At 41.7% G+C, this 23,221-nt stretch overlaps 1 protein-coding gene across 2 annotated transcripts; it reads right to left on the reverse strand.

Annotated features, from left to right (window-relative positions):
* Positions 1 to 420: 420 nt before the first annotated feature.
* SPARCL1 (SPARC like 1) lies at positions 421 to 21,959 on the reverse strand. Of its 2 annotated transcripts, XM_074588960.1 has the most exons (11): positions 21,413 to 21,944; positions 13,667 to 13,784; positions 13,476 to 13,529; positions 9,264 to 10,433; positions 8,009 to 8,078; positions 7,237 to 7,355; positions 6,500 to 6,620; positions 5,541 to 5,677; positions 3,376 to 3,524; positions 2,278 to 2,426; positions 421 to 881 (listed from the first exon to the last, which is right to left on the reverse strand). In XM_074588960.1, the coding sequence occupies exons 2-11, from the start codon at positions 13,718 to 13,720 to the stop codon at positions 853 to 855; spliced, it is 2,052 nt and encodes a 683-aa protein (XP_074445061.1). In that variant the 5' UTR covers positions 13,721 to 13,784; positions 21,413 to 21,944; the 3' UTR covers positions 421 to 852. The 2 variants fall into 2 exon arrangements, with proteins under 2 accessions (XP_074445061.1, XP_074445062.1); XM_074588961.1 differs by lacking the exon at positions 3,376 to 3,524 and having other exon boundaries at positions 423 to 881; positions 21,413 to 21,959.
* Positions 21,960 to 23,221: the final 1,262 nt, after the last annotated feature.

Below are 23,221 nucleotides of genomic sequence, written 5' to 3' on the forward strand. Positions count from 1 at the left end.
TTTCTCGGGAAAAATGGTAGCAGTAGTTGGTGCTTCAGTGGGAGGAAGGAAGAATGTGCCTGCTAAGGAGGTTAAGGAGGTGTTGGAGCTGTGATATCCTCTACTCCTTGTGATGGTGGATCTGTTGCTAGTCAGTCTTTTGACTCGCATCCACACTCACCGTGCTCATACAATTAGCTCGTTACGCAGTTTGTCAGCAGGAATTCTGCTGTGTGGCACTGGTACTTATTACTATTGTGTTTCAAGAGGCGCGGGAAGAAGTATCAGAAAAGCGCTGATTTTTTTTCACATATTTTAGGAATTGTGGTTTAAGGGCTGGTGTATGTGATCTACACTCTAGTTTCTTATCCTCCCTTAAATCAAAAATGAAATTTTTGCCTTGATACATCTTATTTGACAAAGTTCTGACAAAACCCGTATATCTAGGTAGACTTTCATTTTATTTGAGGCTTCTATGCAGAATGTTAAACTGACAATACAGTAAACAAAGGAAACAAGTCCTATTTCAAGGTAATCTTCTTCAATGTATGGTAAAACCCACATCTTATAATTCTACTGAAGAGTTTTGTAAACAGCTCAGTCATCAGGTTAGTACTATGTATTGGTTCAGAGAGATCATGGATACATGTGGGGGAAAACACTGGTTGTTTAGCCACGAACCACTTGAAGGAGTTAATTTTTTCTGCTGTTAATGAACGTAGAACTTTTCAACACTTGTGTTATTTGATAAGAATGCAGTGAACCGTATGCCACCTTTGTCTTGAAAACTATGAAGCTGTTAATTACAAAAACAAACAAGATTCACTTATTTCACCAGTTTTAGTTCACGGCTGGGATTCTGTTCAGCCAAGCTCAGAACAGGAGATTTTCATTTATGTCTTCTGCAACAAAGAAGAAGAAAATGTTATTAACATTTGATGCTAAGGAGACATTTTATGCTGTATCACTATCAAGAAAGTTTCAGCAGGCTCATGTATCCCTGAAAAAAAACCCAAGTATGGGTGCTACTGTCACATTCAGGAGCCATTAATTTAGACCCTTCTTGATGTAGGTTCTTACTTGCGTTAGGCTTCCTTGATCTGTTTGTGAGGCAAGAATCCCTTCCAGCTCCCTCTTCACAAATGACTGACACTTAACCCCTCTTTGGATGAACAATTATTGGCAGCAGTACATGTGTATTATGGTAACTCCTCACAGCTTACTTCCACACATCATTTGTGTGTAAATTGTCACCAGAAGAGCTGGAAAAATTCTGGGAAGAGTGAAGGCTCTGCATGTCTGACCTCTCACCAGAATCAGCCTCCACTTCAAATTAGCGAGTTGCTGCTAATAGGGTTTTGAACAAATTTCTACAGCACACGTGTTTAGCCAAATGCCTCCTGTCACACAACTGTTCTAGGATTAACCTGTGCTATTGCTACCCTTGCTTAACGACGGGCAGTATTGTTCAGCTGTCACTCAGGGCTAGATCAGAAGAAGGTAGATTGCAAAAGAATGCCTTAGGTTGAATGTAGTTATGTAAATCTCAAATTGCTGTCGCAACAGCTTCTGTTCAGCTGCTGCCGAATTCTAGAGACATCACCAGCACAGTAGTACCTAGTTTTTCTCTTTCCTAGAGAAGTCTCTATGTGGATTGAGCTGAACCAAACATACAGCTAGTCCATTTAGGATTCAGGAACTGTCTCTGCCTAAGCCTCATGATGCATGCAGTCTGGTGGTCACTATCTGCACACACGGTGCATCTGACAGATTAGGTAAAATACACAGTTTGGCCTCCAACTACGGCATGATAACACTGGGTGTGTTGTATATAGTAATTTAGAGGTGAGCATAGTTAACTCGAGAAGTGAGAGATCTTGATTGTTTTTCGTACTTGGCTTGATATCTTTGCATTTTCAATCAGTATGCTTTGACCACTGATTTAAAAGTACAAGCTCGCTTTGCCTTTCCTTTGGCACAGAAGGCTAAAATGGAAGTGTTTGAGAGATAGACATGCAGAACATAGAGGTTCAAACACCACATAGGAATGATTTGGTACGTAGTACAAACTACATCCCGAATTTTTTCTCATGGAAAATATGACTTCTTCCTATAATAATAAATTCCTATAATAAAACAGTTCAGAACATTGCACCTTTTGCAATCTTGCCATTACTATTCCATTTGCCTCTGTGCAAAGTAGCCATGAGCTTCTGGCTACAATTTCTTTCCGGTACATTGTGGTCTGAGAATGTGCCTAGTCTTGATAGGAACGTCTGCCTGTTCTTTTATGTTTACCTTCCTTAATCCCAAAGCAGTGGCACCATTCCTTCAAATCAATTAGTTTATCTTGGTCTCCATCGCACTCTTGGAAGAAACGGGTTATGCAGTGTTCCATGGGAACAAGAGAGGCTCTCAAAGGCGCAAGCTCCGAGTGTGTTAATAATCTGAAAGAAAGAGCAGGTATGTAGAGCTGTATTTCATTAATAAATCATCGGGATCATCAAAGATGATGTAAGCTGCTATAGGAAATGATAATGGTGGCTTTGACAGAGATGCCCCAGTGGATCCTGTTGTGGTGCTTCTGTAGTTAATCTGTCCCAGGTTGTCACGATGATGTATAATACCTGATAAACTAAAATGTTTTAACTGCTATTAGTTCATTAACATTCTATATTTTTTTTGTAGAACAAGTATTACTGTGACTTGTTCACAACTCATCGGTTGTGGAGTATTGCCCTTAATCTTCAGGAGATCAAGCTTGCAAAGGTGCTTAGCTATGTTCTGAGACCGTAGGTGTGATCAGCATGAGGTATTGAGGGCCTGCAGCCTTGAAACACGGATCCAACCACCGAGAGCCATGACCAACAGCATGAACTGAGTCACATTCTCCGAAGCTGTGGGCTGAAGTCCTCTGAACTGTGACACTAGTGCTGTCTTACCATATCTGGTCCTTGAACTGAGAAACTTCTGTAGTATTAGTTGAAAACTATGGGTATCTCAGCAATGAATTATTGCCGACAGGCATCTGCCCTTTATACTTGGCGTGTTGCTCTTAGCTTCGGTAATAACAGGATCTTGTGAGCCGCTGTCTTCCAGGATCAGGGTGTTAGTAGCTATTAAGACACTGTAGAGCTTAATGTGTAATACATGATGATTATCAAAGGCAAGAGGACAGCAGGTCCTGACCTAAGACATGGCTCCAGCAAAACAACGAGGGAAGTTCTATGTTAGAGATGAATGCTTCCGTAGAAAGAGGGGGATACTGTCTTTTGTCAGCTGAGGGACTGGTCCTGTATGTAGAGAATCCTTCAACCGGTTTAGAAAAGTAAAACAGCCTGAGCTTAAGCAGCAAATTGGGAGTGAACCCACAAAGATTTTTGTTTTTATTTTTACCTGTCAACAGGGTGCTGATCAAGCTGATGAAACTGCCAATGCACAGGATACACATACATGTGGTAATTTTTCTCAAAGTCGTGCAGGAGCAGCTCAACCGCGTGGTCACCAGCCACGAGGTGCTTGTCATTCTGGTAGATTTTTTTGACCTGAACACAACAGAGAAATTGATATTTTTTGTTTAGGGATGAAGATCTGTCCTGAAGAAAGAGCTATCCAGCAAGAAGGTGGTTTAGAGAAATGAAACTTGATAAAATACCAGTGGGGAAATGCGTTTTAGTGTCTGTGGCCATACACAGCATGAAAAGCTTGCCTGAAGTAGTCCAGATGATTTTTGTTGCTGTCTATTTCAACTTTGGTAGTAACTACAAAGGAAGTGAAATTCCTGTGGTCTAATCGTCAGACTTGGCTAAGCGGGGTGGTAGCCTCAAGTTGAGATGAAACCAATTTTATCACATTTGTTGATTTTCTGTCCTGAGGCAAGCAACTCGGCTTTTGGTGTGAAATAAGCCATCTCAGAAATCATCTAATTCATACCATTTAGTATGAGATGTTCTGGGTACGTCAACGTCCCTCTTGGTAACTGTGTAAGTAGTATTTAGTGTTGCTCAAGCACATTTTGTATAAACCTGCTGTGACCTACTGCGTGCAACACCTACTCCAGAGTTAGAGTAGCCCAGGACTTGGTTTAACTTAAACTAATTTCTAACAGTTATGGCTTTTTAGAGCAGGGGAGGTCAGCTGACCCAAACCAGCCAAACGGGTATTCCATGCCCGGTATATGGCGGGGGAGCTGGCTGGGGAGGGGGAATCACCACTCGGAGTGGGCCGGGGCTTCCTGGGTCCAGTTGGTGAGCGGTGGTACATTAATTGCGTTTTGTATATTCCTTTATCAGTATTATCATTTTCCTCTTCCTTTTGCTGTTCTGTTAAACTTGCCTTTATCTTAACCCACAAGTTTTGCCTTTTTCTTCCGACCGTCCTCTCATTCCAGCCAGGGGTGGGAGGGGTGAGCAAAAAGACCACATGGTTCTTTGTTGCCAGCTGGGGCTAATCCACAACAGGCAGTCATGGCATTTATATCTTCAAAAACAAACTACTGTCACCAATTCACTTGACATAAATCCTTCTCTAAAGAAAAGACCCAATGGTGATAGATGCTTACTCCATTTCAAACCAATATGTAGTGTGATGCCGCAGGTCTACTGGATGGTAGAAAGCTGCTCTCTTCTAGTAAAGCTGAGCATCAGACTTGTGTAATTTTTTTAGCCCTTGAATATCACAGTGTAGATGGACAGTGTATGGGGCTGAATTAAAAAGTGCAAACGATACCCTTAACTGTTGAGTCCATTTTCAGGTACTTTTGTATTGATGGTCCAAGTACAAGGTATGTCTCAAGAACAGAAGAGGAGCTACTTTAGGTCGGTCCAAGGCAGGCATCCCCTGCCTCCATGAGGGTCCCCTAAACTCTATATTGTAATTCTGTCTCAAATCCTGCTGTGTGACTGCCCGGTCACTCAGTCTCGTGAGGTTCTTGAGCAGTTTTCTTTATTGGGAGTCTAAGTCTGTCCTTCCTTCCTTTGCATACCTGTACATTGTAAGCAGACTTTGTCCCTTACCTTCATCTTTCAGGTCACGTAACGAAAGCTGAATGGCCCAAGTCCTTTCAACCTGTGGAACTCCACAGGTGAACTCTTGGCTGGCTCTTCCCTCTTATTCTGTCTTTTAATTAGTTAGTTATCCATACCCAGACCTTCCATCTTATGGCTGCTTGGTTTCCTCAAGTCCTTTGGAAAGTGGCATTGACTGCATGAATTGGGTCATCCATATCTACCTATTAGTTGATCTTTCCAAGAGGTTTGTCACAAAGTACTTCCCTGAACAGAAGCTGTTTCATGTCTTCTCAAGTTAACAGTGTTTTTTTAGGTGTGCACTAGTTCTGACTTCTCTGGCAAAAGGTGTCTCAGCTTAAATGAGTGCGAGGGGACGTGTAAGTGTATTTTGCAACTTGTGAATCTAATTGGACCTAAATTGCCTTGACCAGAAAGGGAATGCTCATATAAAATGGGAGAGCTCATAAGATGTGAATCACTTTTTTTTTTCCGCATGGTTGGTCCGGCTCTAACAATGTAACTGCATGGTCTTATTTGAAAGGGATTGCTGACCTTGCTCCTTTGCTTCTCGGTTAGAAATCCAGAAGTATCCAGATCGCGTTTGTAATATTGCATAAGGATGTTTTTGAGCCAGTCACGCATCCGGAGGGGGAACTGATCCACTTCATAATCAGTACAGTGGGGGATGTCTGTGCCAAACAGGAAAGCTTTTGTTAACGAGTGATGTGTTAAGTCCCCATTCAAGCATTTCTGAGCCAAGTTAGGTTTGATTCTCACTAACAAACTTCCAGTTAAGCTTAAAATTGGTGGAGCTGTTAATACGTAAAATTGGGAATGCAACTAACGGGTTCAGTTATAAATCTACAATTCTTTGGCGCACTTGCTTAAAAAGTTGTGCAAGCCATGGCCTTTATATAGCTGTGCAGCTTCTGAGCAGAGCTGTGCAGTGAAACTGTTATCAATTGCATGAAAACAGAGTTCTTAACAGCGAAGGAGTATTCTGGCTGAGGGTGCACTTTCCTGTCAGGGTATGCAGCAATTGGGGAGCTTGGAAATCAGTTCTGGCTTTTAGATCCTGACTTCTGCATTTGGTATCTAAGTAGTTTGTTGTTGGTGGCGGTTTTTTGTTTGTTTGTTTGTTTTTCCAGCCTTGACATTTTCATTTACTAACTGGCTGTACATACTGGTTTTCTGGTCAAGGTATTAAAAAAACACCTCAGCTGCTATAGCGATGGGAGCATGTAAGAGAGTGCAGGGGGAAGACAGGGTTGACAAAAATTGGGGAAAGCACAGGAGGGATGTCTTTAGGATTCAGGTGGTTAATACCCTTAATTATAGAAAAAACGACTTCTTAGACATGCTTAGAGTTTAGGTCTTAATTAGCACATAATTGATGCAGAAGGGGGGAGAGCACAGGAAGAAAGCAGATGGATAACTTAGGGGCTAGCTGGTGGTTATGGCTACAGGCTCTTTATACCTAGGTGAATTCTTCATAGAAAAACAACGCTTACATTTGCAGGAGCCCATATAGTCTAGGTGCAGCTGGCGTCCCATTTTTGTCCCTTCAAGTTGACATTTGGTGCCGAAGAGTTGACAGGTGCCATCGTAAGTCTTATTATCCGTACCGCAAACCTAGAGGTGGAGCGAAAAAACGAACCCACCCCCGCCACCACCACTGTGTTGAGAAAAATTCTGGTCGCTCATATAGGCATTACAATAATAAAGTATCGTTAACATATGGTGTAGCACTTGTGAATGCCCGCAGGGAATACATGTTATCAGAAGTATTGAAAATTGTAGTTGTTCTGTGCCTGCATATGGATTTGTTGTCTGTACTTACGTACCCAGTTTCGAGACACTTGAATTTATTTTTGTGTGGTAGTAATATAGTTTATGGCATGTAACAGGATTATTACACTAGATATGTACTAGTATTCAGTATGTGCTCTAAAACAGCAAGTGGATAAATAGAACTTTTAGTGACAGGGAAAAGCTGTGATCCCTGAGAGACTAAGTGAAGCAAATCACTTTAGGTACTAGACAGCTACATGTGTTTATACTAACATGTTCAAACTATAGTCAGTGAGTTTGGGTACTTTATACTTACTTTTACAATTACTGGAATCACCCAAACCCACTTGCATACTTTTTAGGATAGAATTATTCTAAATCATAGCAGGGGAATATGTTATCCCGTAAACGTCTTAGTTGGCTTTCCCCCATGCCATGCACTGAATGAAATACTTACACGCTCATAGTCCTTGGTGGAAGGGCAAGCAGCAGGATCTTGGCAAATACAGCTGGGTTTCTTTTGTTTGTCCACATGGCAGACTTTACCTCTTTTGCAATGGAAGTTCCTGCATGAGTCTAGCGGTCATAGCAAGAAGGAGGGACTGTTAGAGGGGATGGGACGAAGACAAGTGGTTTTGTCAGGTATTACTGTCAGTCAAAGCAAAACACAGCCCAGTATTCACCTAGAAGTCAAGTGGTTTTTGTTGAAGTTTGTTAAAATGCAGCTGGATCTTGTATTGAATAAAGCAAGACAAAATTTAAATGAGGATTTTTGTGAGACGTCTAGCAGTCCCAGGTTTGAGTTGGATGGGGGAATAAATTTCTCAGAAAAAGCTACTTCTACTCTAAGGACTGACATTTACTTCCAACTTCCATTGGTGAAACATACGCCATCTGTCTTTTCTGAATCCAGCACTGACGCTTGTCCCATTCCTAGTTGAATTCAAGAAACCGTTCTGAAACTGAACGGTTTCAATGCCAGGTAATTCCCATTCCTGTATAACTGACACAAAAATTTGTGCCCTCTCTACAGCTGTTTTTCACAAACAAATGAAAAAGGGTGTATGGAAGGAATTCTGTGGGAACATAACTGTGGTGCAGGATTACGCGCAAGCACAGTTCAGTCATGTGAAATTGCGTGCTGCCAAAGGCAGGAAAGAAATGCAGACCAGCAGATTCCCCAGCTGCAGGGAGTTAGCAGTTACATGATGGCTTCGCTTGTGGCTTACCCAGGAGAGCCTTCTCACTCCTGTTGCTTGCATTTTCCATCTCACCATAGGAGCTGCCTGTAGTCTTAACCTGTACAGTCACAGAGACAGAAGCAGAAGTTGTGGGAAAGCTTGGGAAGAAAAAAAATACTTGGACAAAAATTTTTCAGATACAAATACCAAGCTGTCTGAGTCACAGTTTGCTGTGCTTGCAGCAGAAAAGACGTTGCTATGCAAAATGTGTGAGAAGTGCCTAAAGCTTCTGGTAGTGTTAAAGTGCTCTGTTATTTGGAGGGGGGGGAAAAAAAAAAAGTGGGCGGTGGAGAGAGCGAAACAGGTGCTCAGCAAGGCCTGATCCCCTCGAGGTTCTGCGGTACTTGCTTGACATACAGTAGTGGAGTGCCTCCAGGTTGGCAGAATTGGTGCTTCGAGTTTTAGTTTGCAGTGGGGCCCTCCAGGTCAGCGAGCACGAACTGCCTCTCAATAGTCCCTGGGAGGAGCAGCACTGCGAGCTGCCGGCTCAGACACATCAAGCAGGAGGAGAAGGGAAGGACGCGTCTTCAGTTCTGACCCTTCTTTGCTGGTGTGGGGTGGTGCCTGCCCTCTTTAGAATGGATGCCTCCTGTCATATTTTTAATATCACAGATCCTTATTTAACAGCCATAGGAAAACTCACTGCTTCTGAAGAGCACCCCTGATAGTCCACTGGTTATCTAACAGCTGACCAGGGTACAGGAGATCTGGGTGCAACATCCTCCTTTGTCTCAAGGGACAAAGTCCACATCCTTCATCTTGTGTAAGAGTGCCCTAGCCACTAGGATGGTAGTTATTCCGGGTGCTCTAGTGCTGCCTTTCCAACCTGTTCACTTGTGCATGGTAGTGTTTAAAATATTTGGGAGAGAGGAGCGAACAGGCTTTCCTAGTTGGCTTGAGAGACTGGGTTCCGGGTTTGGTGTCTGTCTATCCGTATTTATTTGTATGTTTCATTACACAGCCCACCAGGGCTGGAGCTCTTACATGAGTTGTGCTCACTTCCTTTCTGGTGCAATTCATCTAAATGTTGTCTATGAAGTGACACAGCATGAACCAGGTGAATAGTGAATAAAAGGGGAGATGAGACTTCTGCATATTAAGAAATTATTACACCTGTTTTTCTCCAAAATGTTTTTTCAGTCATCAGGAATTTAAATTTGGGACTGGTTCTCCACTGCCCATGCCCCCACCCCACCCCACCCCCTTTTTCTAGTATTTTGACTTTATTTCAAAGAGAATTTACCTTATCTTCACTTTCCATTGAATCCATGCTCTGAACAGAGCTACTTGTTTCCAGTTGTTGCTCGCTGTCAGAATGAGGTGGTTCACGATCGTAATCATCTTGTTCAGAGTGAATAAGGTCTTTAATCTTGACATCTTGGTAATCCTCAGTCTCTCTACGAACTGCAGTGTCATCATTGGTGGTTCCTTCCTCCTTGTGGTCAATACTGGTGCTCTCCTGGTCATTACTCTGGATTCTCTCCTCTTCCTCATAGGCTGCTTCTTTCCAGGTATTGCTGAGATCTTCCCTGCTGTTAACATCACCACTATCGTGACCATCATCGTCAACATTACTGTCTTCTGTATCTTGTGTTTTCACCACTGTGTTGTGATCACTCTGATAGTTTACTTGAATATTGTCTTTCCTCTCTTGGCTTTGCCACTTGTCATCCTGATATTCATTATGGGTTTTTTGAGAGACAGGGATTTCTTCTTTATATGGCTTCTTCTGGCTGTTCTCCCTTTCTTCTCCTAGGTCCAGTTTCTCGCCATGTCTCTTGGTTATCCGCATTGGTTGACTGGAATCTCTCAGGATTTCATCAGACAGCATACGGTTTTCATTTTGCTGCCTTTTGTATTCGTTACCTTGATTTGCCTGGTGGCCTTTGTGTTTTGTAGCTCTGTAACCAGTTTCTTCACCCCATTCCTCATCCTCTTCTTCCACACCTTCTTCTTCCTCACTTTCACTGTTTTTTTCAGATAGGCCAACTGTATTTTTATTATATTTCCATGTGTTATGCTCATGATAAAGACCGAGAGCATCTGCTGGATTTTCTGCATTGCCCAGATCATGTCGATTGGCCGTATTGCCGTGTTTCTCGTGCTGCCTAACCTGGTAATGCTCAGAGCTGGACTGTTCTCTGCCGCTGCTTCCAGAGTCGCTGTCCTGGTTGTCAGAAGCCAAAGCTGGTTTATTGTGCAGTGCAAGGAAATTGATGCTTTTTAGGCTATTTTTCACTTGATGCTCGCTACCAGTTCTTCTTTGTTTTCTAATGGTCTGGGACCCACCCCTGTGCTCAGTGTCTGGTACTGATACCTCTGGTTTTAGGTTTTTGTGACTGGGCAGCAAATCACCATTGTCTACAAACCCTGCATTCTCTTCCTTGGGGGCTCCAGGGTGGATGTCTTCAGTCTTTAAAAAAAAAGTTAAAAATTAGCAAGTAGATTAATAAATCGGAGAATTTATTTGAAGTCAATGTAATGTTATTTTTGCCTTGTATGGCAAGGCATGACACTGACTTTATTTGTTTTCTTCGTAAATGCTCCTCTTAAGCTAGCCTAGAGCATGAAATTCCCAGCCATTTCCATTGCTCAGCAAACGTCATTTCCATTTCTCAGCAAATTTGTTGTTCTGTCCCTTCTTTTATTGATGGGGCTTCTGAAGTCTGTGCAACTCTGTTTAAGATCTCATAGGAGGTAGATGCATACGGGTGTCTTGTGAAATCTTAACATGCTTCATTAGTAATTCAGTGCCGTAAATTCAGGCACTTGTAGGCTGCAGTAATTGTCCCTTACCTCAGCGATGGGGGATCTGATGTTCATCTTCCTACACAGATAAATGGGAGGCCTGGGAAAAGAGGGGCAGGGGGAGAGACGGCACCTTTCACAAGGTGCCATGGTAGTAATTCCTGAGGAGTGCACTGCATCTTAACTATTTCATAGGCAACGCAGTCACCTTCTTTGAGTCTGATACGTCATCGCTTCCTAACTGAATTCATCAGGAACTACTGAATTTGGTGGCAACTACTGTATCATAAACTCACTGGCAGAAATCATAGGTGTTTGAGAGGCTTTTTTGTCGTTGTTGTTTTGCGTGCTCTCAAGCCAATATCAAAACTAGTAACTTCAGTGGGAAAGGTTACAATGCTTGTGGAAAAAGCAGGTACTAAAATGACTGTTAGCTCTTGCTGCAGCAATTGCCTTTCGGCTGCTGTTAGCGTCACAGCAGCTGCCAGGTGAGTACAGACACTTCCAATAGCAGCAACGTCTGATGTGTTTCTGAACACCACCTATGGATGTCTAGAGTCACTTATTGCCTACCACGATATGGCACGGGATGCTGATTTTCCTTAAAGCTTTCAGGGGATTTATTTATGAAGATGAGACCTTCTCAGTGCCCCAGTTGCTGGAATAGCATTTCCTTTAGCGTGGGCCAAGTCACGACTGCTTGGAAACAAACACTCTACTAACCAAATATTTCTACAAATTAAAAAAAAACCTAGTAGGATTAGAAATCGTAACTTGACTCTTGGCAGATCAGCTGTATCCTATTTGCTAATGTCAAATTGGTATCTGAATGTTTTACGAGTTTGTCTTTTGCCTATTGTACTTGCTGATGCAGGAAAAGTACTGTATCATTTCCAACTCTAACTTTTTCAGGGAAAGGTTGTCTGCTCAAATCTAACAAATTCAGTGAAGAGCTTTTCCAGATTAAATGCACGTTTCTTGAAGACCTTGTAAAAAGTGATCTATGCGTAGCAAGCATCTCAAGCTGATATTAAAACATTTGAAAATTAAGTTTCAGGAACGTGGTTTTTTTACACGTGTTTTTGGGCGCTGCTGTGTACAACATTTTATATGCCTTCAAATGTTAAGAAAAAAAGCAGACTTCTGTGAAGGGCTTCCAGTTTTATAGAGTTTAAAAAATACAAGACCAGGCAATTGTCTATTATGGGTGCCTGTATTTGAAGCAATAGTTTGAGAAAGGTGGGGCTCATGTCTTGACAGGAAGCCTCATTATGCACCACCGACTCAATGCAGAGATGTGCCTGGATCCGGCTTTTAGCTGCTGCTTTTTGTTATACCTTTGTCCCCAGGATAAAATAAACTTTTAGAACTTGGTTGCTTGTGAAGATACTTGGGTCTCTTAATATGATGGCAAATTTCAGTCAAGGTAGCTGTAATTTGCTACTATTAGGGGTCAGCTGGCCTTTGATAGATGTTGCGCATTAACTTGGAACTGATGATTCAGAGGGGAGATTTATATTAGAAATTAGGAAGAAATTCTTTACTGTGAGGGTGGTGAGGCACTAGAACAGGTTGCCCAGAGAAGTTGTGGCTGCCCCATCCCTGGAGGTGTTCAAGGCCAGGCTGGATGGGGCTTTGAGCAGCCTGGTCTAGCGGGAGGTGTCCCTGCCCAGGGCAGGGGGGTTGGAACCAGATGGTCTTTAAGGCCCCTTCCAACCCAAACCATTCTATGATTCTGTGATGCGTTGGGTGTTGCAATGTTTTGTTTTGATTTAAGTGTCTTCTGTGTGAATTGTCTCCAGGAGACAGCTGTAGGCTGCAAACTAGTGTTTATACCATAATTTGTTCTGCTGGCTATTTCATTAGGAAAAGTTAATTTTTTGATTTTCATAATGCAGGTCACCATCCAGATTGATGTGAAATGCATCTGGAAAGTTGCACAGAGTGGGATATAATTCATAATTAAAAAAAAAAAAAAGGTTAGCATAAGAGTTGTGATTTTGCATTTCTTACTATAGACCATGCTCTGAATTTAGTTGTTCCGAAACATTCATTGGCTTGGAGCCAAGGTCTGTTGTGTCCGAACCACAAATGCTCACCAGAATGGCGCAGTAAAAAGGAATTTTAATTTGTGTGAACCGTGAGTGGGAAATTGTGAGCTCTGTCATTAGCACGCCTTTATGGCACAGGGCTGCTGAAGACTTCTGTCTTGTTACCATTGGGGCTGCGTATCCAGCTTCTCAGCCACAGTGTACTTTTCCAAGATGAGCTGTAGCTGATGTGAATAATGAAACATATGGTGGCTAGAACTCTTATGTGTTTGAGGCTGCATATCACTTGGTGTGATAAATTCAGGATTGCATCCTCCTCGTTTACTGCAGCAGCGATAACCACAAGCTTGACTGTCAGTGGAGCTTATTGTTTGTAAGAATATGGGTGTAAGGGTTATATGTGGGGATTCATTTAAGGTAATTTTTTCAAATAAGTGAAAATTCTGTTCTGAGCTTTAGATTTTATCCTGTTCTGTTTCTAGCTATGTAATATGCGAGGCATGAGGTGCTTGGGTACTAATTCTTGGGGTGAGGGGGCCTACCTTTTTTTTAACCTAAATCAATTTGCCAATCACTAGATATGTGCTGATGTGTTTTATATATTTGAGATGAATAATATAGGTTGCCTCTTAATGTTTAAAGAACAAGAAGAGTACCTTTTCAGGAGTTTTCTGTCCATGGGTTCCGAGTTTGTGGTTTAAGGGATGGGTCTAGAATAGACAAATATATTCAATATCTGCATGTAAATAAAAATCTTGTAAATCTTGTATAGGTCAATGGGATAACATAGCGTATTCACAGAACGGTAAATTAAGTGCCCAGTAAAAATAGCATGATGAGGACTTACTGGAATAGCAAAAGTGGATCCTGCAAGACAAATGAAGAGAGCTACAGCCTTCATGCTTTTCGGGTCTCGTAGAGGACAACAGTTAACAGTAGAGTGGTAGGTCTTAGAGCTTTCCTTTCTGCAAGCAAAATGAAAAGAAATAAAGTTAGGATTTGGGTATAATGGTCTAGAAATGACTGATGGAAGCAATGTAGTGGCTGCTGTAACCTCCTTAGTCTGAAGACCCACAAAATTTCCGTGCAGTGTCCAGTTGTATGTAAACTCAGATGTTAGACCGTCTTATCTAGAGGACGTTTTGGTCTAAATTCTTTTACAGCACTTAAGCTGTGCATTGTGTTCACAAGCTCTAGTGGTGATAGTGAAGGGCAGAGTTATAAATGTACATAGGTTTAGATCTGTAAATCTTTATCCAGTCTTCTGAGGTACTACTTTGTGAAAAATGTCCTTTGTTTATTTAGTTCCGAGAGAATGCCTGTTTGTGGTGTCTCTAGGGCCAAGGTGTCTCCTGGCTGCTCTCCTTGTGGCTGTAGTAGGAAGAATCAAGTGGTGAAGTTCTGCTCAGCAGGTCTCAAAGAAATGCTGTCCGGGCTACTCCACGGACGTGTGCAGTCCTGCTTTGGAACCAACAAATCCAACTCTGCTGTGCAGTAGCGTGCGAGACAGATGGCTGGAAGAACATGCAATGCATTAGGAGTTTCTTCAGTCTATGCTAATATTCTCACGTGAGTGAAAGACAGGCAACTCATTTTTACCAGCATTTACCAGGATGTCACCAGCAAATTTTCTCACTTTTGCAGTGCACATGAACTGAAAGTTTCTGTGGGTGTAGCTGTGTCACTGGGAAAAGCAAAAATAAACGAGTCATATTGTTTCTGTTTCCCTTTCTTTTTTTTTTATTATATTGCTTTCTTGTTCCTTTTTAATTTCCTCTTGTTCTTTTTTCTGTATTCCTACAGAATCAGTAGGATTTTTCACGCTGCTTCTGCCATCATTCTACTGGCTGTTCTTCCTTGGAAATTGTCTTCTTGGTCTTCACCCCCCATTGCCCTTTAAAATATTTTACTTTCCACCTAACACATGTCCTTTTTCATTGCTTCCACCTTTCCTAATCAAGCACTTATGACTGTGTCCTTAGTCGAAGAACATCGTGTCTTTTGCTGCTTGAACTCCCTGGCATACGAAAAAAATGGCAGTGATTTCAGCCTGTTAGGTCAACCATATTCAATCACATAAGGCTCAATGTATGGTTTTAAAGTGTTGTTTACCCGTATGTTTTTTCTTGGGGAGGGGGAGGAACTCAAAACCCCGAAAGGAGAATTCCAGGGGAGCTTGTGTTTATGGGAGCCACAATGGTAAAGCAAAAAGCAGTGATTTTGAGCATTACGTTGATTTTTGGTGTAGAAGCTTCCAAAAGCATCCTGGCTACTGCTGTGCTTAGATCTGCAGTGTACGCTTTGGAAGATCCCTGTATTGTACATTATTTAATGTCAATATCTTTTAGTTAATGAAGAGCAAAATACTTCATTAATGGGCCATATCTAGGATGCAGACCATTTTTCTTGCAGTTAACTGATTCAGTCCCCAAATTTTCTCTTATCTACTTGTCTGTTATCTCTTTGGCATCCAGAGTTAGTTGTTTAAGACGTTTTTAGAGGGAAAGACAGAATACAACGAAAGCCGTTAATGAGCATATGCAAAGTGCCTCATTGTGTATGGGCAGTCAGTTCAGATCAAGGCTAGTTTTGTTCAACTGAGGGTCGTGCAGGTGGCTTGCCAGAAAGGCAGGGGCATAATCCCATTTCATGTATAGACTAAAAACTGTATACCATGCTTTTGAAGGCCTGGCAAGTGACTGAGGAAAGTATTTGAATTAGCCAGGTAGTCTAAATTTCTGCAACACAACTCTGGGCATGTCATTTAACTGAGTTTCTGAAAATCTCATTTGTCATATTTGTTGGGCTAAACTAGTTTGAAAGCTATAAATGAAAAGCTATGCATGGTAAAAATTGCCTCTGCCACCTTTGTCCAAATAATGAAAAAGTGGTTGGAATAAATCTAAGTTAAGTTGTCAGGGCAGGTCTTTTGTATTTTTCTCTTAGTAACTAGCTCACAGTGGCCCATACGAGGCATAAGTCTTTAATTACTGAGAAAGTCTGACGCCTTGAGTGGAGTATAGGAACATAGTCTAGTTGAGTATCTTTTTTTTTTCTGGTCATGATAGTCTAAATGAGTCGCAAGGATTTATAATATTTCTTCCCGTAGGATAATCTGCCCCAAACATTAAGTAGCATTTCAACTCTTAAACTCTAATGCATGTGCAAGTACTGCCAGTATTAATTCCTGGGGTTTGCCTTTCTGAATATGGCAGCAATACCAATTCCTGCACAATAAGTGTCTCTTCCCACTGTTTTCAGAGCACGGAGTTTTGGGGTTTAGACGGTGCCTCGTGGTGGACCTGGCTATTCTAAGTTAACCATGTAATTCTGTGTCTCTAACAGTCCCATTGTGCAGCCAGTGTAAGGGAACTGCTTGCAGCTGGTGGCTGGAAACTGCCAGACAAGTTCAATAGCCATAGTCACAAAGACTTTTTTCAATGCTGACGTACTCATGAAGGGAGAGCAGGAGGGGAAGCTGGGATGACTGTTACAAAAGCTGCAAAGTCAATCACAACAGCCACTTCAAGAGGGAGGAAAAAAATAAATATTTGTACAATGGACTGTGGTCCCTTCAGTCCTCCAGGAGCGAAAGGAATATTTCTGTTGGTGTCACTCCATGTTAGGTTAGACTATGGGGGCTTGTTTGTGCAATATGCCAAGTCCTTTTGCCAAGATCCAGGAGTACCTTTTTGCTTTCTATAGATAATCCACGTGAAGGGTTTTGGGTGGTTTGCTGGAGCAGGAGCCAAGGGATTTGCAGCTTGAAGGGTAAAGCTCTTAGGGAGGGGAAAAAAAACCACAAGGAACTCTTCCTGCAAGCCTACGGCCCTTTTTGCTGCAAAGGTTGTGGCTCATGGCAATGGGATTTTTGTAGTCGCTCGTTTAGTCTTTCAGTGTTAGAAAGGAAAAGCCATTTTTGTTGAAGAAATAGAATAGCCAGCCTGAGCAGGTGCAGAGATGAAGAAAGCTCTTGTGGAAGTAACTAAGCATTAGCTAGTTGTCATATGATGCAAGGATCTGCAGTGTGACATTCACTTTTTTCACACTGAAATTTAAATGAGAAGACACTTTGTTCTTGCTTTAATTTCCAAATTTATCCTACAGAACAGAATTTCTAAAAACAAGCTTTTGTAACATATAAGATTAATAGACCTGTCAGTAAAGAACTATTACACAAGAAGATATTTTAAAAGCAAGCAGACTTCCCCCTGGAGAAATGCAGTCACCATGCTCTGCAGGAAAATCTGTAGGAAAACTTAGCCAAAAGATTAATATGAAATCTCTTGAATATGATTATTTTTTTTTTATTTTTTTTTAACCGAGAAATGACGACTTAACAATACTTCAGCTTGGGGTATTGAGAAAGCAATACTAACTTAGGCCCTCCACCGCCTTTTCAGGCTTGGAAAGAAGAATCTGTTTTGCCTGAAACTTGGAGGAGGCAAAAGCTCAGACCCCTTCATTCCATTGCAGTGGGTTCCCAGCAGAATACACGTAGCTCAGCTTACGATGGGGGGGAAAAAAAAAAAAGAAAATTGCTTTTCTTGATGTGGATGTGATAATTGCTCTGAGTCAGCAACTCCTGAATGACCCTTTTTTCAGGGGACAGTGCACAGCTGCTGAGCTGAGATGGAGCTAAGGGTGCTTTAGTGCACTCAGTCTTACTGAGCACAGGCGCAGTGGGCCGTGTTAGACGGCTCCAAGGCAGGATCCTGCTGCTGTTGCACAGTGAAGTACATCCAGCTGGTGCGAGCCCCTGCCGGGACTTGAGCAGCGTTGCTTTATGAAGAGGAATTGCCTCTCTGAGTACGGGCTGCGCACAACAGCCCTCCGTTGTCATCTCTCTATGCATCTGAGGGCCTGCTGAGCGTGGTGAACATCAGTCCCAGGCTGTGATCAGGCTTCCAGAAGTGTTTGATGGGGTAACCGAAACCTCGGAAACATCAGTAGGTTTTAAAAGATTGAATGGTCATCCATCTACTTGGTTTGCTGAACTTGCAGACAGTAACACTTTCCCCTCCAGTAAGGAGAGCTGGAAAAATGGATCACAAGTTAAATGTTGATTTATCCTTAAGGTAAGTGCACTAAAAAAAGAAGTGACATTTAAAGGTTGATGATTGTGTGTCTTCTGTTTGAAAACTCAGAGGTTATAACTCAACAGCTCAAGTTTCAGCTGAGATGACTGCTGTCGTGACTTTGGCCGGACTGGCCAAGAAGAACGATAGATGGCCCTTCCCACTCCCTCTCTCCTCAGAGAGGAGAGGAAGAGATAAGGAGATTTACGAGTTTAGAAAAAGAACTAAACTACTTTAATGAAAATAATAATAAATAAGAAAATAGTAAATAATAATAGAATAATAAAAAATAAAGAAAAAAATATTATACAATATATACAAAACTCTATCCAACTCCCAGGATGACGATCACATCACCAGCAGGCACAGGGAAAATCCCAGCCTGGAGTCAGCAATGGACAGGAGCTGAATTCCGGAACTAGAGTCAGGAATGCTCCGATCGGGATCAAAGGCAGACGAACAGACAGGGTCCTCCTCAGATGTCTGCCATTGAAGAAAAAAAACGAGCCAGAGCCCCCTTGCCCCTTTGATCCCTCAGCTTTTATACTGAGCGTGATGCAGATGGGATGGAATACCCTGTTGGTCAGTTTTGGGTCACCTGTCCCGTCTGCTCCTCCCTGCAGGTGGGACCCCACTACGCTTCTCCGCTTCCGACCCTCTAATGGGGCAAAACAGGGAAGTTAGCTGACCTTGGTTGTTACAGCAACAAGTCTAAGCAAGAGCCTTTGCGCATATCGTTCCCTGGTATAATCAGGTCTTATCACTCTGAGATTGAACAGTTTCTGAACAATATGCAGTTAATTTCAGAGTTTAGTCAGTTAGAAGAGGCCCAGCTAAAAAGTAAAATTACAAATCAGAAAATTGGTTCTGTTTTACCTCAAACCAGGACAACTGCTCACGTCCTTCAGCCTTCAGTTGTGGAGACTACTGCTCAGGGGTTTTTTCACTCCTTGTGGTTCTGCAGTTGCTGGCATCTTTGCTGAAACCCAGGCAGTGCACTCTTGGGGATCAAAGAGACTACTCTTGATACTCAGCTTATCCTTGACAAGAAGCCTGCCCAGGGGCTGCTGTTCTAATAGTGTGTCAGCAGTCACTTGAAATACTGATCAATGACATTATTTTTGTCTAGAGGGCTTGAAGTAATGGTATGTGTCGTGCCTGCTAGTCTTGCCTGTCCTTCTCAGCTGTGCTGTACCCCATGCGTTTTGTACACCAGACCAGCTCGGTCACCCAGGGATTTCACCAGTATTCACTGTTTCTCATTGCTCATAGCAGGAAGTCTGCATCTTTAATCAAAAATTAGAGAGAAGTTCAAGAATGGATGAGACGCCAAGTGCAGTGTTTCCTACTGTTCTCGTATTTTGTTTCTGATTCAGCATTGCTGTCAGCCACTGAAATAGCAAACTCGTGTGGTTTTGACCTAGCAGGTTCTCTTGCTTTTTGAAATGCCGCCCAGAAGTGATTAACTTGCAAAGGCTGTGGCTGAAGGTGACGAATACGTCATGTTTAACTCAAGAAATCATGCAGACTGACCTACTTTCAGCTCTAGCATTGGCAGAAAACTCCGCGTACGTAGGCTTCTGTCATTAGACCTAACTCTAGAAGCCGAATTTGCCCAATCTCCTGCCATGACTAATGAGCGTGGATGTTGTCTGGCATTTAGAAAAGAGATCTGGAAGACAATGGGTCAACTTTGGAACCCAGTTTCTCATTGTGTAGAACGGGCATGAATGCTCATTTCATTCTCATGAGGATGAGACTTGGGTAATAAGCTTCTGTAAAACCTTGTCAGGTGAAATATTTTAAGGCACTATGATTTTCATTATTATTAAAATGACAGACGAATCGAAACTTTCATTGAATTGAGCTTTCATTCATATATACCCTAAGAATCATTGGGAAACCATGTAATGTGATTTTTTTTTTTTAAATCAGCCCACTGAAATTTTTTTTGGACTGCAATAAAATGTGATGTCTTGTAATTGTGGTAGAAGGTCTCTGTGTGGTGTTATGTCAAGCTTGTTAGCAAGAAATGCTGATGCCCACATCCTCAACTGATAAACGCTGTAAAGCTGTAGTCCTTGTAGCCAGGTGATGATCCAGCACTAATGCTCCGAGTGGATGGAGTTTGGCATGCAAGTGTTTGTTTGCAAGGGGAAATTCATGGGTGGAAACGGAGAATTCTCCATGCAATGCCTGTTCTTTCTGTGACCAACATGTACGCGCAATACTCTGGAATTGCAACTGGTACAGCACATTCTTATGCCTGGGTCTGTTTCAAAAGCCCTCGTGAGAGTGGGTGTGTATACAAGTCATATGCGTGTATAGCTGGTTGATGTGTATACATATATAAAAATAAAAGGCAGACATCTGATCTGAGTAAAAGAAGAGATTGTAATAAGAGACTAAATGCCAAAGCATAAAACTATTCCACTCATTCTGTACCAGTAAATATCTGCTAATGAGAATTGATCCCTTTGACGCTACCAGTTCGACAGCTACGAATGCCATCGACTGTAAGTCCTTGACGGTTGAATGCAAAAGAACCCCAAAACAACAGCATTTCAGGACATGTTAAAACGTGTTTGTTTTTTTTTAAATAAACCATTCACATTAACTTAATGTAATTGTTTAATCTGTTACAATTCCCTTCTACCATTTGATTTTGTTTTCTACTTGTTGAGATCAGTGTTTTTAGGGTTGGTTGGGTTTTTTGTTTTGTTTTTGTTTGGGTTTTTTTTGGTTTGTCTGTCTGGTTTTTGTTTTGTTTGTTGTTTTTTTTTTTTTATACAGAGCCCTGTGGTGTTTAAGTCCAGCTCAAGCCAAAAAGAGCTGCTTTGATTTAATTTGGGAAAGGTCAAAATGAGTCCTCTTTAGTAGTCAGGATTATTTTCTGTATTTCATATCAATTGCGGGATTTTGTCGTTTCACAGAATCTGCATTTCCTTCACGGTTGCACTGTTTGCTACATGTTTTTACCGGTTCTGCTGACACCTTTCTGAAAGGTTCCCCCAAGACCAGCCACAGTTTCTGTCTCTGCTCTCAGTTATGGGGAAAAAAGAAGGGCGAATCTGCATTTTGTGGCCTTGTCTCTTGGATTAAGGTTCCTGAACTGATATTACAGGAGATTGTGATAAGTGTTGCGAAATCAGGTTGCACCGTGGCTTTCAGCTGGACGATTGTATGCTTCTGCAAGAAGCATGTATTTTGCTTGACTGTTGTTGGACATTGCAGAATGCTTTATTGTTTTGCAAGATCACAAGATGATTGTTTTGCAATGATAAGCAGTAAGATAAAGGCCATCTTCCTCAACACAATAACTATACAGTGTTTTCTTTTATAAAGAACATTTCTTTCTGTTCTAGTTATAAATGTCTGAAATGATTTATCCTTAAAACAAACAATGATACTCTATGAAAGCTTCAGCTATTTCACAGTAAGTGAAAAAGAAAATTACAGAGGGTTAGATATAAGGTATTCTAAGGTTTTAATTAAAAATAAAGAAGAAACCATACCATAGCAGTAGAAGAGGTGCTCCTTCTTGGTTAGTCACTGATGAACTGGAAATCCTTGAGCCTTGCAAAATCTTGCTGCTTTTCCTGTGATATATTTTGGTGAATGATACGGACTGTCTCAGCAAGCGTGTTTTGCTGTAAGCTTCAATGAAGGAAGACGATACTCTATGGGTCTTGGTAAAACTAGAGGAAACAATCTCCTAGGCTTCCATGGGTTGAGGCGGGGGGTAACGGGCTAGTGTAATTCTGCTGAATTAATTGAATCGGAAAGACCATTCGGTGTTCACAGGCTCCGGGCCAGTGGAGCTCAGCCATTGTGTGGGAAGGACATATTTGGTCTTTTGTGGGGAAGGGAGCCAAAGGGAGCGGGTGTAATCATTTCTGCCACATTGGCTGGCCCCAGAAGAGCTGAACTAAGGGATCAGCCAGGACAGTCACGTTGTGGGGGCCTGGGGGAAAAGTATAGCACAGAGGATGCTGGCTCTTGCTAAACTTTTCAGTGTTTTTTCAATATACTGTACATGGTGTGTGTAAGCCTGTAAAAAAGGAAGAAGGTAGAGGACTGAAGAGCGAAGCTCTAAATTAAAAACGTAAAAGTAGGATGGGTTGGAGAGTCTTGCATAACTCTTCGGAGTGGGCTATTTTGAAGCTGTTGCCATGGCTGTGCAGTCTGTTCGATAGCGACAGTACATAGCAAGCTGGTATAAGTGTGAAAACCTGTAGAAGTGGTGCCTGCCTGCGACAGATTATTTGTGGCTTTTGGTTTTGTAATGATTCAGTATTAATGAGTTTAATCTTTGGGGTTTTTTTTTTCTTCTCATTTCATTGTTACATCAAATGCACCCCCTGAATTAGAATACTTTCTGGGAGGTTCTCAGACCAGAAATAGTGGGGTGGATGCAGCAATGTAAGAATAGAGGCACTTCCAGTGGCACACGAGGTAGAGTCAGCAGATCAGGCCTCCAACTTCCCATTCTGCCAATATCATGTCTTACTAACGAGGATGCCTTACATATTGTGCTGACTCGATTGCAAAAGAAGTCAAAGTAAAATGAAATGAAGTGTACGAATGTTAAGAACTGTAATGCAAATGCTGAAAATTCAGTCATTTTAGATAATGTTTTAACAGGTTGGGTTTTTTTTAAAGTTACAGTCCTACTAGCTTCTACTCTGTTCATCCCAAAAGATAATAGACATTGTGAAAGTGATTAGATAAGACACAGTGAGAAATGTATGAAAATTTACCATGTTTTTTGTGGCCAACTGTGAAGTTTATTGTTAATAAAATCGAAAAAAGTGAGAGGCTGAAATCACAGCTGAGCCCTCTCTCTGTAGACCAAGCAGAAAATAAAACTTTGACAAAGCCCCATGAGAAATTCTTTAAATCCCTTCCCCTTTTATCTCTGCTTCTTTGCCTGGAAACTAATTCATGCCTATTGGAGTTGAAATTGTGCTGGTCTGTCTGCCAGTCTGCGTCTGAAAGGAGCGGGGATATTCAGAACTTCCCGTTTGTTTTTTCTTTTGTTGTGCATTACTAAAAGATGATTGGTTTTATCTATTCAAAACTTTGTTGTGTGCCATGAGCATCCCTCTTTGTACTATCAGCTTAACTTTATTGGGGGATCAAAGATAAGTGTTTTTCTGTGATTTTTAAATATTCTAGGTATGGACGGATCCTCAGCTAATAGAAGAAAGATATTTAGGTAGCTCCCTAGAAATTAGAACAAATACACCATGCTAGTCTTACGGTAGCTAAGTATTTATCTCTTTTTCTCGTAAGATTTTCCAATAATGGCTATTAACATTGCC

Source organism: Larus michahellis, chromosome 5, assembly GCF_964199755.1.
Source record: "Larus michahellis chromosome 5, bLarMic1.1, whole genome shotgun sequence".
Lineage (NCBI taxonomy): Eukaryota > Metazoa > Chordata > Aves > Charadriiformes > Laridae > Larus > Larus michahellis.

What these genes read in the sequence shown, in the direction of transcription:
- SPARCL1 (XM_074588960.1), bottom strand. Translation starts at nt 13,720, where the DNA reads ATGAAGGCTGTAGCTCTCTTCATTTGTCTTGCAGGATCCACTTTTGCT. An exon ending in GATCCACTTTTGCTATTCCA is followed by an intron (nt 13,530 to 13,666) that starts GTAAGTCCTCAT and finishes TGTCTATTCTAG; the next exon opens with ACCCATCCCTTAAACCACAA. An exon ending in CCGAGAAGCAAAGGAGCAAG is followed by an intron (nt 3,525 to 5,540) that starts GTCAGCAATCCC and finishes TGTTGTGTTCAG; the next exon opens with GTCAAAAAAATCTACCAGAA.